The 14884-nt window shown below is 38.2% G+C and overlaps 1 protein-coding gene across 6 annotated transcripts in view; it reads right to left on the reverse strand.

Moving 5' to 3' along the window:
* tead3b (TEA domain family member 3 b) overlaps positions 1–14884 on the reverse strand; it is a 150140-nt gene that overhangs the window by 53461 nt on the left and 81795 nt on the right. For all 6 annotated transcript variants that reach the window (XM_062038115.1, XM_062038112.1, XM_062038110.1 and 3 more), the window contains exon 3: positions 10399–10650. In XM_062038115.1, the coding sequence (XP_061894099.1) occupies positions 10399–10405 (7 nt within the window). In that variant the 5' untranslated portion in view covers positions 10406–10650. The remainder of the gene's footprint in view (positions 1–10398; positions 10651–14884) is intronic.

Raw genomic sequence — 14884 nt, forward strand, 5'->3', positions numbered from 1 at the left:
TAAGACTGAATGATTCACCTGGTGATCCAGTAAGAATGATTCACCTGGTGATCCAGTAAGACAGAATGATTCACCTGGTGATCCAGTAAGAATGATTCACCTTGTGATCCAGTAAGACAGAATGATTCACCTGGTGATCCAGTAAGAATGATTCACCTGGTGATCCAGTAAGACTGAATGATTCACCTGGTGATCCAGTAAGAATGATTCACCTGGTGATCCAGTAAGAATGATTCGCCTGGTGATCCAGTAAGACAGAATGATTCACCTGGTGATCCAGAAATAATGATCCACCTGGTGATCCAGTAAGACTAAATGATTCACCTGGTGATCCAGTATGAATGATTCACCTGGTGATCCAGTAAGACTGAATGATTCACCTGGTGATCCAGTAAGAATGATTCACCTGGTGATCCAGTAAGACTGAATGATTCACCTGGTGATCCAGCAAGACATAATTATTCACCTGGTGATCCAGTAAGAATGATTCACCTGGTGATCCAGTAAGACAGAATGATTCACCTGGTGATCCAGTAAGAATGATTCACCTGGTGATCCAGTAAGAATGATTCACCTGGTGATCCAGTAAGACTGAATGATTCACCTGGTGATCCAGTAAGAATGATTCACCTGGTGATCCAGTAAGACTGAATGATTCACCTGGTGATCCAGTAAGACAGAATTATTCACCTGGTGATCCAGTAAGAATGATTCACCTGGTGATCCAGTAACACAGAATGATTCACCTGGTGATCCAGTAAGAATGATTCACCTGGTGATCCAGTAAGACTGAATGATTCACCTGGTGATCCAGTAATAATGATTGACCTGGTGATCCAGTAAGACTGAATGATTGACCTGGTGATCCAGTAATAATGATTCACCTGGTGATCTGGTATGACTGAATGATCCACATGGTGATGCAGCAAGACTGAATGATTCACCTGGTGATTCAGAAAGACTGAATGATTCACCTGGTGATCCAGTAAGACTGAATAATTCACCTGGTGATTCAGAAAGACTGAATGATTCACCTGGTGATCCAGTAAGACTGAATAATTCACCTGGTGATGCAGTAAGACTGAATGATTCACCTGGTGATCCAGTAAGAATGATTCACCTGGTGATCCAGTAAGACTGAATGATCCACATGGTGATGCAGTAAGACTGAATGATTCACCTGGTGATCCAGTAAGACTGAATGATTCACCTGGTGATCCAGTAAGACTGCAAAATTCACCTGGTGATGCAGTAAGACTGAATGATTCACCTGGTGATCCAGTAAGACTGAATGATTCACCTGGTGATCCAGTAAGACTGCAAAATTCACCTGGTGATGCAGTAAGACTGAATGATTCACCTGGTGATCCAGTAAGACTGAATGATTCACCTGGTGATCCAGTAAGAATTAATGATTCACCTGGCGATCCAGTAAGACTGAATGATTCACCTGGCGATCCAGTAAGACAGAATGATTCACCTGGTGATCCAGTAAGACTGAATGATTCACCTGGTGATGCAGTAAGACTGAATGATTCACCTGGTGATCCAGTAAGACTGAATGATTCACCTGGTGATCCAGTAGGAATGAATGATTCACCTGGTGATCCAGTAAGACTAAATAATTCACCTGGCGATCCAGTAAGACTGAATGATTCACCTGGTGATCCAGTAAGACAGAAAGATTCACCTGGTGATCCAGTAAGACAGAATGATTCACCGGGTGATCCAGTAAGACAGAATGATTCACCTGGCGATCCAGTAAGACTGAATGATTCACCTGGTGATCCAGTAAGACAGAATGATTCACCTGGCGATCCAGTAAGACTGAATGATTCACCTGGCGATCCAGTAAGACAGAATGATTCACCTGGCGATCCAGTAAGACTGAATGATTCACCTGGTGATCCAGTAAGACAGAATGATTCACCTGGCGATCCAGTAAGACTGAATGATTCACCTGGTGATCCAGTAAGACAGAATGATTCACCTGGCGATCCAGTAAGACTGAATGATTCACCTGGCGATCCAGTAAGACAGAATGATTCACCTGGTGATCCACCTGGCGATCCAGTAACACAGAATGATTCACCTGGTGATCCAGTAAGACTGAATGATTCACCTGGTGATCCAGTAAGACTGAATGATTCACCTGGCGATCCAGTAAGACTGAATGATTCACCTGGTGATCCAGTAAGACTGAATGATTCACCTGGCGATCCAGTAAGACTGAATGATTCACCTGGTGATCCAGTAAGACTGAATCTCCTCATCTGACCCTTATTCCTCTTCCTGGTTCCTGTGCATGGACACCCCCACCTCTTCCTGACAGGCCCCGCCCACAGGCCTCTTTTAACCACACCGCTGCTGGAATTTTCCACTTCCACGCTAAGACAGTCAGCAAAAAGGTAATCTCTTTTCACGGCGCGTGACGATCTCACCCCCCCCCCCCCCCCCCTCCTCTCATAACATTGAGGTCATCCCAAATTGCTAACATAGTGATCCTGCAAACATTCCCAACATCCCACTCACACACTGACAGGGAAGCAGCGTCATGGCCCCGCTTCTTCTTACACACATGCACTCACTATGCACTTTAAAGAAGTTACTCTTCTTCTTACACACATGCACTCACTATGCACTTTAAAGAAGTTACTCTTGTTCTTACACACATGCACTCACTATGCACTTTAAAGAAGTTACTCTTCTTCTTACACACGTGCACTCACTATGCACTTTAAAGAAGTTAGTATTTGTTCCTAAACACCTTCCACGTGCACTCACTATGCACTTTAAATAAGTTAATATTTGTTCCTAAACACCTTCCACATGCACTCACTATGCACTTTAAAACAGTTAGTATTTGTTCTTACACACATGCACTCACTATGCACTTTAAAGAAGTTAGTATTTGTTCCTAAACATCTTCCACATGCACTCACTATGCACTTTAAAGAAGTTAGTATTTGTTCCTAAACACCTTCCACATGCACTCACTATGCACTTTAAAGAAGTTAGTATTTGTTCCTAAACACCTTCCACATGCACTCACTATGCACTTTAAAGAAGTTAGTATTTGTTCCTAAACACCTTCCACATGCACTCACTATGCACTTTAAAGAAGTTAGTATTAGTTCCTAAACATCTTCCACATGCACTCACTATGCACTTTAAAGAAGTTAGTATTTGTTCCTAAACACCTTCCACATGCACTCACTATGCACTTTAAAGAAGTTAGTTTTTGTTCTTAAACACCTTCCACATGCACTCACTATGCACTTTAAAGAAGTTAGTATTTGTTCCTAAACATCTTCCACATGCACTCACTATGCACTTTAAAGAAGTTAGTATTTGTTCCTAAACATCTTCCACATGCACTCACTATGCACTTTAAAGAAGTTAGTATTTGTTCCTAAACATCTTCCACATGCACTCACTATGCATTTTAAGAAATGTAGCATGTATTCTTGAACACGTTCCACATGCACTCACTATGCACTTTAAAAAAATTAGTATTTGTTCCTAAACAAGTTCTACATGCACTCGCTGTGCACTTTAAAGAAGTTAGCATTTGTTCTTAAACATCGTCCACATGCACTCACCATGCACTTTAAGAAAGTTAGCATTTGTTCTTAAACACCTTCCACATGCACTCATTATGCACTTTAAGAAAGCTAGCATTTATTCTTAAACACCTTCCACATGCACTCAATGTGCCCTTTAAAAAAGATTGCATTTTTTCTTAAACGCCTTCCAGATGCACTCACTATGCATTTAAAAAAAGTTAGCATTTGTTCTTAAACATATTCCACATGCACTCACTATGCATTCTAAGAAAGTCACTCTTGTCTAAACCCGTTCCACATGCACTTACTATGCACTTTAAGAAAGTTAGTATTTGTTCTTAAACATCTTCCACATGCACTCACTATGTACTTTAAGAAAGTCAAAACTGACAAGCACTAAAAGCATATTTTTTTCACGACCCAGAGTGCATTTCAGCAGTGGCAGCTGCAAGACTAAGAAGAGTGGGGGTTGAAGGGTCGTGTGTGTGTGTGTGTGTGTGTGTGTGTGTGTGTGTGTGTGTGTGTGTGTGTGTGTGTGTGTGCGTGTGTGTGTGCGCGTCAGCGCACGCTTGCTTGACACACCTGTCGGGGCCCGAAAGTGCAGGTGAACGACATGTCAGCACAGGCCCACAGAAAAACAAGACAGGTGACATTTTTTAACAATCCACCCACACACACACACGCACGCACGCACGCACGCACGCACGCACGCACGCACGCACGCACGCACGCACGCACACACACACACACACACACACACACACACACACACACACACACACACACACACACTCATTTGAAATTTGATGCATGCAACATGTTACAAAAAAGCTGGCACAAGTGGCAAAAAAGAATGATAAAGTTTTGAGTAATGCTCATCAAAGACTTATTTGGAACATCCCACAGGTGAACAGGCTAATTGGGAACAGGTGGGTGCCATGATTGGGTATAAAAGTAGATTCCATGAAATGCTCAGTCATTCACAAACAAGGACGGGGCGAGGGTCACCACTTTGTCAACAAATGCCTGAGCAAATTGTTTAAGAACAACATTTCTCAAGCAGCTATTGCAAGGAATTTAGGAATTTCACCATCTACGCTCCGTAATATCATCAAAAGGTTCAGAGAATCTGGAGAAATCACTGCACGTAAGCCATTATATTACACACCTTGGATCCCTCAGGCGCTACTGCATCAAAAAGCCACATCAGTGTGTAAAGGATATCACCGCATGGGCTCAGGAACACTTCAGAAACCCACTGTCAGTAACTACAGTTGGTCGCTACATCTGTAAGTGCAAGTTAAAACTCTACTATGCAAAGCCAAAGCCATTTATCAACAACACCCAGAAACGCTTCGCTGGACCCGAGCTCATCTAAGATGGACTGATGCAAAGTGGAAAAGTGTTCTGTGGTCTGACGAGTCCACATTTCAAATTGATTTTGGAAACTGTGGATGTCGTGTCCTCCGGACCAAAGAGGAAAAGAACCATCCGGACTGTTCTAGGGTGAAAGTGTAAAAGGCAGCATGTGTGATGGTATGGGGGTGTATTAGTGCCCAAGACATGGGTAACTTACACATCTGTGAAGGCACCATTAATGCTGAAAGGTACATACAGCTTTTGGAGCAACATATGCTGCCCAACATACGCCCCTGCTTATTTCAGCAAGACAATGCCAAGCCAGGTGTTACAACAGCGAGGCTTCATAGTAAAAGAGTGCGGGTACTAGACTGGCCTGCCTGTAGTCCAGACATTGAAAATGTGTGAAGGCTAAAATATGAGAAGGGAGACTGTTGAACAACTTAAGCTGTACATCAAGCAAGAATGGGAAAGAATTCCACTTCAAAAATGTGTCTCCTCAGTTCCCAAACCTTTACTGAGTGTTGATAAAAGGAAAGGCCATGTAACACACTGGTAAACATGCCTTTTTTGCAATGTGTTGCTGCCATTACATTCTAAGTTTATGATTATTTGCAAAAAATAGCAAAGTTTCTGAGTGTGAACATGAAATATCTTGTCTTTGCAGTCTATTCAATTGAATATAAGTTGAAAAGGATTTGTTGTATTCTCTTTTTATTTACCATTTACACAACGTGACAACTTCACTGCTTTTGTAGTTTGTAGGTAAGCACTGTGACCACAGATGCAGTATTACCTTAGTATGACCTTCAAATGACATAGTTAGTATGACCTTCAAATGACATAACAGTCCCAGACTTCTTAATAAGTGGTGTTAAGTCGGCGTGATGCTAGTGGGCAGTCTAGACCACCTGCATGTAGTCCTGCTAAGGCCATGGAAATGTGAAGTTTCCCAGCAGAGGAGAAAAGACTTGGCAAGAAGTGTGATGTTTGGGGGATGACGTGATGGATTCTGCAGGACTGGGAAAGACTGCGAGGGGAGCGACATCTTTGACGTTCCCATGTGCTGACGTCAGGGAGTCCGAGGTAATTGCCCTGAGAACAGGCTTTCATCTGGACCGTGGCACCTGGGACGCTCCTCTGGGGTTCCTGACTGCTTCTTGTGGATGGCTACCAGAAGCTACTTATTGCAGTGAAACATGATGTTCTTTACAAGTGGATGTAGACTTTTCACCACCACTGCATGTCCAACTTCAGAATCCCAGACAAGTCCTGAGACTGGACCATGGGAACATTTCAAAGAGAAGTGCTTGAACACCTGGACGTGACCAAGGACTTGCCAACAGACACATCTGGAGCTGTGCGGGCCCTGGAGGGGGCAAACACCTGCACTTTATGGACTCTGCGGGAGTCTTTGATCCCCAGTCCTGAGTCCGACTGGCATCATGTCTGCTCCACACAAGTCTTCCCTGGAAACAAGTCGTACCAGTTCTGCCATCACATGCCCAGAAGGGGCTGTGAAGTCAACGTGGAAGAAGAAGAAGGACAGGAAGCAGCATGAGAAGTGTCACTGAAAAACCTGCTCTGTGTGCCGGTGCGACTGGATAAACCTGACCTGGGTCTCGGCACGACTCGTACAGACTTGTTGCACACAGGAGAGAGAGAGAAAAGTGCCTCTAATATTGAAGACCAGAAACGTCTTCTGCTGGTGTGTCCTTAGGTCACCACACATGACCACAGACCTCTAAAGAACTAGAGAGAGGTGTGGTAAAAGACCTCTAAAGAACTAGGCAGAGGTGTGGTCAAGACCTCTAAAGAACTAGAGAGCGGTGTGGTCCAGAGTTCTAAAGAACTAGAGAGAGATGTGGTCCAGACCTCTAAAGAACTAGAGAGAGATGTGGTCCAGACCTCTAAAGAACTAGAGAGAGATGTGGTCAAGACCTCTAAAGAACTAGAGGGAGATGTGGTCCAGACCTCTAAAGAACTAGAGGGAGATGTGGTCGGGGTGTTGTAGTTCCAAAGAAGGACATCCAAACAGCAGAATACTGTACAGAACACACACGAGCCTGGAGCTTGTTCTCCAGGGAGAAGATAAGAATCCATCCAGTCTCGTTTAGATAGTAGTCAGTGCCAAACATCTTATGCAACCTCCATCTAGGAACATAATTGGTGCTTGAAATTGGTTTGCCAACCGAAACATTTTTATAGAAAAGCAGAGTTGCCCTTCCGAATAAATGTAAACATGAATAATTGCTGACAGCCTCGGCAAAAGTACATGCTTTAGTAAAAAAACTGCACTTTTAATATATATATATATATATATATATATATATATATATATATATATATATATATATATATATATATATATATGTATATATATATATATATATATATATATATATATATATATATATATATATATATATATATATATATATATATGGTCCCGTGTGTGAATGCGAGTGTGAATGTTGTCTGTCTATCTGTGTTGGCCCTGTGATGAGTTGGCGACTTGTCCAGGGTGTACCCCGCCTTCCGCCCGAATGCAGCTGGGATAGGCTCCAGCACCCCCCGTGACCCCAAAAGGGACAAGCGGTAGAAAATGGATGGATGGATATATATATATATATATATATATATATATATATATATATATATATATATACAAACCCCGTTTCCATATGAGTTGGGAAACTGTGTTAGATGTAAATATAAATGGAATACAATGATTTGCAAATCCCTTTCAACCCATATTCAGTTGAATATGCTACAAAGACAACATATTTGATGTTCAAACTCATAAATTTTTTATTTTTTTTTGCAAATAATAATTAACTTAGAATTTCATGGCTGCAACACGTGCCAAAGTCGTTGGGAAAGGGCATGTTCACCACTGTGTTACATGGCCTTTCCTTTTAACAACACTCAGTAAACGATTGGGAACTGAGGAAACTAATTGTTGAAGCTTCTCAGGTGGAATTATTTCCCATTCTTGTTTTATGTACAGCTTAAGTCGTTCAACAGTCCGGGGTCTCCGCTGTCGTATTTTACGCTTCATAATGCGCCACACATTTTTGATGGGAGACAGGTCTGGACTGCAGGCGGGCCAGTCTAGTACCCGCACTCTTTTTTTACGTAGCCACGCTGTTGTATCACGTGCTGAATGTGGCTTGGCATTGTCTTGCTGAAATAAGCAGGGCCGTCCATGAAAAAGACGGCGCTTAGATGGCAGCATATGTTGTTCCAAAACCTGTATGTACCTTTCAGCATTAATGGTGCCTTCACAGATGTGTAAGTTACCCATGTCTTGGGCACTAATACATCCCCATACCATCACACATGCTGCCTTTTGAACTTTACGTCGATAACAGTCTGGATGGTTCGCTTCCCCTTTGGTCTGGATGACACGATGTCGAATATTTCCAAAAACAATTTGAAATGTGGACTCGTCAGACCACAGAACACTTTTCCACTTTGCATGAGTCTATCTTAGATGATCTAGGGCCCAGAGAAGCCGGCGGCGTTTCTGGGTGTTGTTGATAAATGGCTTTCGCTTTGCATAGGAGAGTTTTAACTTGCACTTACAGATGTAGCGACCAACTGTAGTTACTGACAGTGGTTTTCTGAAGTGTGGTGATATCCTTTAGAGATTGATGTTGGTTTTTGATACAGTGCCGTCTGAGGGATGGAAGGTCACGGTCATTCATTGTTGGTTTCCGGCCATGCTGCTTATGTGCAGTGATTTCTCCAGATTCTCTGAACCTTTTGATGATATTATGGACCGTAGATGTTGAAATCCCTAAATTTCTTGCAATTGCACTTTGAGAAACGTTGTTCTTAAACTGTTTGACTATTTGTTCACGCAGTTGTGGACAAAGTGGTGACCCTCGCCCCATCCTTTCTTGTGAATGACTGAGCATTTCATGGAATCTACTTTTATACCCAATTATGGCACCCACCCGTTCCCAATTTGCCTGTTCACCTGTGGGATGTTCCAAATAAGTGTTTGATGAGCATTCCTCAACTTTATCAGTATTCATTGCCACCTTTCCCAACTTCTTTGTCACGTGTTGCTGGCATCAAATTCTAAAGTTAATGATTATTTACAAAAAAAAATGTTTATCAGTTTGAACATCAAATATGTTGTCTTTGTAGCATATTCAACTGAATATGGGTTGAAAATGATTTGCAAATCATTGTATTCCGTTTGTATTTACATCTTGCACAATTTCCCAACTCATATGGAAACGGGGTTTGTATATTGGTACCGTACCAATATTTTGGTACCGGTACCAAAATGTATTTCTGTACTTTTCTAAATAAAGGGGAGCACAAAAAATGTCATTATTGTCTTTATTGTAACAACAAATGTTAGTGTACCTGAAACACATGTTTATTATTGTCATTTAGTCCTTAAATAAAATAGTCAACTTACTAGACAACTTGTCTTTTAGTAGTAAGTAAACAAACAAAGACTCCTATTTAGTCTGCTGACGTATGCAGTAACATATTGTGTCATTTATGCAATTATTATTTTGTACACATTATGAGGGACAAACTGTAAAAATGGATTATTCATCTACTTGTTCATTTACTGTTAATATCTGCTTATTTTCTGTTTTAACATGTTCTATCTACACTTCTGTTAAAATGTAATAATCACTTATTCTTCTCTTCTTTGATACTTGACATTAGTTTTATATGATATCACACATTTAGGTATCGATCCGATACCAAGTAGTTACAGGTTCATACATTGGTCATATTCAAAGTCCTCATGTGTCCAGGGACATATTTACTGACTTTATAAACATAATATGAATGTTTTTAAAACGATGTTGTGATGCCAAAAATATCGATGTAATCATAGTAGTATCGACTCCTGTACTTGGTATCATTACAGTGGATGTCAAGTGTAGATCCACCCATGAAGTTTGTTTACATTGTGACGTCGGTGAGCTATTGTATCCTCCTACGCTGTGTAGTGAAGCATGTTTAGCTATTCCTCCTCCTCCAGTGATAATACTACATGTAAGAAACGTACTTTATTTGTCGCCATGGAGACCAGGATTAGTGATTTAGAATTAGCTCAAACACTGCCGACTGCAGGACATTTCTAATCACTGCTATGTTGGAATTCTTATGACTATTGATACTTTTGTTGATATTATTACTACTTTTGGATTGTTTTGTGTCATGTTACTCTGTAGGTTGCTGTTCTGGTTTGGTTATGGAATTGTATTATTATTGTGTATTATTCTGTAATACTGATTAATTAAACAAGTAGTAATCTCATGAGAAGTATGTAAAAGTCAATATTATGAACTTACATATAAAATATAAAGGTTTATTTTATTTTTGACAACCTCACATTGACACATCCTGCTGTTTTAGATGTTCCCACAGCGTGTGGTTCTGACTCAGACCAGCACCTGGTCCAGTATCAGGTGCTGAGCAAGAAGACTCTTACCGTACATCTTGCCCTCGTCCGACAGGATGATCTTCCTGCGGCCACAGGGTGGATAAATGGCAAGGGCCTCCTGGAAGCTCTGCTCGATGTCGGGGCTCCACACGCCCTCCGCGTCCCCGTCGATGGCCTTGTCCTCGCTGTCCCCGTCCAGCCCATCTTCTGGGCTACCGTTGGCGCTCCACTCGTTGGACGCAATGGTGGCGGCTCCCCCTGGGCCCGACCCCGAGCCCCGATGTCAAAGATGGAGGAGGGCTGTGAAGAAGAAGAAGAGAGGACTTTAGTCAAGACACAAAGTAGGACAGAGAACACATGTTTGCAAGATGCTGACATAAAAGTGACTGGAGAAGAAATAAAAGCCCTGAAGGTGAACTAGAAGAACTAGGCTTGCTGTAGCTGAAGTCCAAACATCTTTGTCTAACTCATGTATATTCTATGAGTCAAACTAATCAGCGAGCAGGAAGTCTAAAACCAGGTCACTAAACTTTGCACATGCGTACTTTTTTTCTTTGCAGAGGAAACATTAATTTATTTAAGTATTTATTTGTATTTATTATTTGTGTGATTAAATATGTTTATCTTCTTCCATTTTAATTTGTAAACGTTTTACAATGTTTTGTCACTTCCTGTTTGTCTGACATCACGTGAGTTCACTTCATGTTGACGTCTGTTTCAACTTGACACTGTGGACTTTATATCCACAACTTTGTGCAAAGACACAACATTCTTTATGTTCAATGTGAATACTGTATCTTAGTTGTTTATGTTTAATGTGAATACTGTATCTTAGTAGTTTATGTTTAATGTGAATATTGTATCTTAGTTGTTTATGTTTAATGTGAATACTGTATTTTAGTTGTTTATTTAATGTGAATACTGTATCTTAGTAGTTTATGTTTAATGTGAATACTGTATCTTAGTTGTTTATGTTTAATGTGAATACTGTATCTTAGTTGTTTATGTTTAATGTGAATACTGTATCTTAGTTGTTTATGTTTAATGTGAATACTGTATCTTAGTTGTTTATTTAATGTGAATACTGTATCTTAGTTGTTTATGTTTAATGTAAATACTGTGTCTTAGTAGTTTATGTTTAATGTGAATACCGCATTATAGTTGTTTATTTAATGTGAATACTGTATCTTAGTTGTTTATGTTTAATGTGAATACTGTATCTTAGTTGTTTATGTTTAATGTGAATACTGTATCTTAGTTGTTTATGTTTAATGTGAATACTGTATCTTAGTTGTTTATGTTTAATGTGAATACTGTATTTTAGTTGTTTATTTAATGTGAATACTGTATCTTAGTAGTTTATGTTTAATGTGAATACTGTATCTTAGTTGTTTATGTTTAATGTGAATACTGTATCTTAGTTGTTTATGTTTAATGTGAATACTGTATCTTAGTTGTTTATGTTTAATGTGAATACTGTATCTTAGTTGTTTATTTAATGTGAATACTGTATCTTAGTTGTTTATGTTTAATGTAAATACTGTGTCTTAGTAGTTTATGTTTAATGTGAATACCGCATTATAGTTGTTTATTTAATGTGAATACTGTATCTTAGTTGTTTATGTTTAATGTGAATACTGTATCTTAGTTGTTTATGTTTAATGTGAATACTGTATTTTAGTTGTTTATGTTGAATGTGAAGACTGTATTTTAGTTGTTTATGTTGAATGTGAAGACTGTATTTTAGTTGTTTATGTTTAATGTGAATACTGTATTTTAGTTGTTTATTTAATGTGAATAATGTATCTTAGTCATTTATGTTTAATGTGAATACTGTATCTTAGTTGTTTATGTTTAATGTGAATACTGTATCTTAGTAGTTTATTTAATGTGAATACTGTATCTTAGTTGTTTATGTTTAATGTGAATACTGTATGTTAGTTGTTTATTTAATGTGAATACTGTATCTTAGTTGTTTATGTTTAATGTGAATACTGTATTTTAGTTGTTTATTTAATGTGAATACTGTATTTTAGTTGTTTATTTAATGTGAATACTGTATCTTAGTTGTTTATGTTTAATGTGAATACTGTATTTTAGTTGTTTATTTAATGTGAATACTGTATTTTAGTTGTTTATTTAATGTGAATACTGTATCTTAGTTGTTTATGTTTAATGTGAATACTGTATCTTAGTAGTTTATTTAATGTGAATACTGTATCTTAGTTGTTTATGTTTAATGTGAATACTGTATTTTAGTTGTTTATTTAATGTGAATACTGTATCTTAGTAGTTTATGTAATGTGAATACTGTATCTTAGTTGTTTATGTTTAATGTGAATACTGTATTTTAGTTGTTTATTTAATGTGAATACTGTATTTTAGTTGTTTATGTTTAATGTAAATACTGTATCTTAGTAGTTTATGTTTAATGTAAATACTGTATCTTAGTTGTTTATGTTTAATGTGAATACTGTATTTTAGTTGTTTATTTAATGTGAATACTGTATCTCAGTTGTTTATGTTTAATGTGAATACTGTATCTTAGTAGTTTATGTTTAATGTGAATACTGTATTGCAGTTGTTTATTTAATGTGAATACTGTATCTTAGTTGTTTATGTTTAATGTGAATACTGTATCTTAGTAGTTTATGTTTAATGTGAATACTGTATTTTAGTTGTTTATTTAATATGAATACTGTATCTTAGTTGTTTATGTTTAATGTAAATACGGTATCTTAGTAATTTATGTTTAATGTGAATACTGTATTTTAGTAGTTTATGTTTAATGTGAATACTGTATCTTAGTAGTTTATGTTTAATGTGAATACTGTATCTTAGTAGTTTATGTTTAATGTGAATACTGTATTCTTTGTCTTTGGTCTTTGTTTAGCACCTAAAAGGAGGCAAACTGCAAACAGGACTATTAGTTCTCTAGTTCCTGGTCTCTGCCAAATGAGTTGAAGAGCAAGCATGAAATGGAGTTTAATGAGGACTGGCCTCAGAGAATGTCTGTGGTCTAGCAGGCTAGGAAGTGTGTCTCAATGTGGTCGACTCATGGCTGCAATGGGAAAAGTCTTTTCCAAGCTGCTGTGCATTGTCTCCCAGAGGACGTCTATGAAGGAACCAGAATCATTTTCTACTTGAGCATTTGTGCAGATGATCCAGGAGGACTAGAAGTGATTGTTTGTGGAAGAATGTCCTTCTCATTGTGATGTTTGCCTTTGATTTCAACAAATATTAGTACCAATATTTGTATTTCGAAACTTTTCGATACATTAATCAAGGGGAGCACAAAAAATGTCATTATTGTCTTTATTGTAACCACAAATGTTAGTGTACATGAAACATATATTTATTATTGTCATGTAGTCCTTAAATAAAATAGTCAACATACTAGACAACTTGTCTTTTAGTAGTAAGTAAACAAACAAAGACTCCTAATTAGTCCGCTGACGTATGCAGTAACATATTGTGTCATTTATACACCTATTATTTTGTACACATTATGAGGGACAAACTGTAAAAACAGATTATTCATCCACTTGTTCATTTACTGTTAATATCTGCTTATTTTCTGTTTTAACATGTTCTATCTACACTTCTGTTAAAATGTAATAATCACTTATTCTTCTCTTCTTTCATACTTTACATTAGTTTTGGATGATATCACACATTTAGGTATCGATCCGATGCCAAGTAGTTACAGGATCATACATTGGTCATATTCAAAGTCCTCATGTGTCCAGGGACGTATTTACTGACTTTATAAACATCATATGAATTTTTAAAAAAGGAAAAAATATTTTGTGACGATAAAAAATATCGATGTAATCATAGCAGTATCGACTAGATACGCTCTTGTACTTGTAATAAGAATGTTACACACCTGTTCACTTCCTGTGTCATGTTCATGTGTGACACTGCCTAATAACTAATAAGAATGTTACACACCTGTTCACTTCTTGTGTCATGTTCATGTGTGACATTGCCTAATAAACTAATAAGAATGTTACACACCTGTTCACTTCTTGTGTCACGTTCATGTGTGACACTGCCTAATAAACTAATAAGAATGTTACACACCTGTTCACTTCCTGTGTCATGTTCATGTGTGACACTGCCTAATAAACTAATAAGAATGTTACACACCTGTTCACTTCCTGTGTCATGTTCATGTGTGACACTGCCTAATAAACTAATAAGAATGTTACACACCTGTTCACTTCCTGTGTCATGTTCATGTGTGACACTGCCTAATAAACTAATAAGAATGTTACACACCTGTTCACTTCTTGTGTCATTTTCATGTATGACACTACCTAATAAACTAATAAGAATGTTACACACCTGTTCACTTCCTGTGTCATGTTCATGTGTGACACTGCCTAATAACTAATAAGAATGTTACACACCTGTTCACTTCCTATGTCATGTTCATGGGTGACATTGCCTAATAAACTAATAAGAATGTTACACACCAGTTCACTTCTTGTGTCACGTTTATGTGTGACACTGCCTAATAAACTAATAC

The sequence above is a fragment of the Entelurus aequoreus genome, linkage group LG26, assembly GCF_033978785.1.
Source record: "Entelurus aequoreus isolate RoL-2023_Sb linkage group LG26, RoL_Eaeq_v1.1, whole genome shotgun sequence".
In the NCBI taxonomy this organism is placed as follows: Eukaryota; Metazoa; Chordata; class Actinopteri; order Syngnathiformes; family Syngnathidae; genus Entelurus; species Entelurus aequoreus.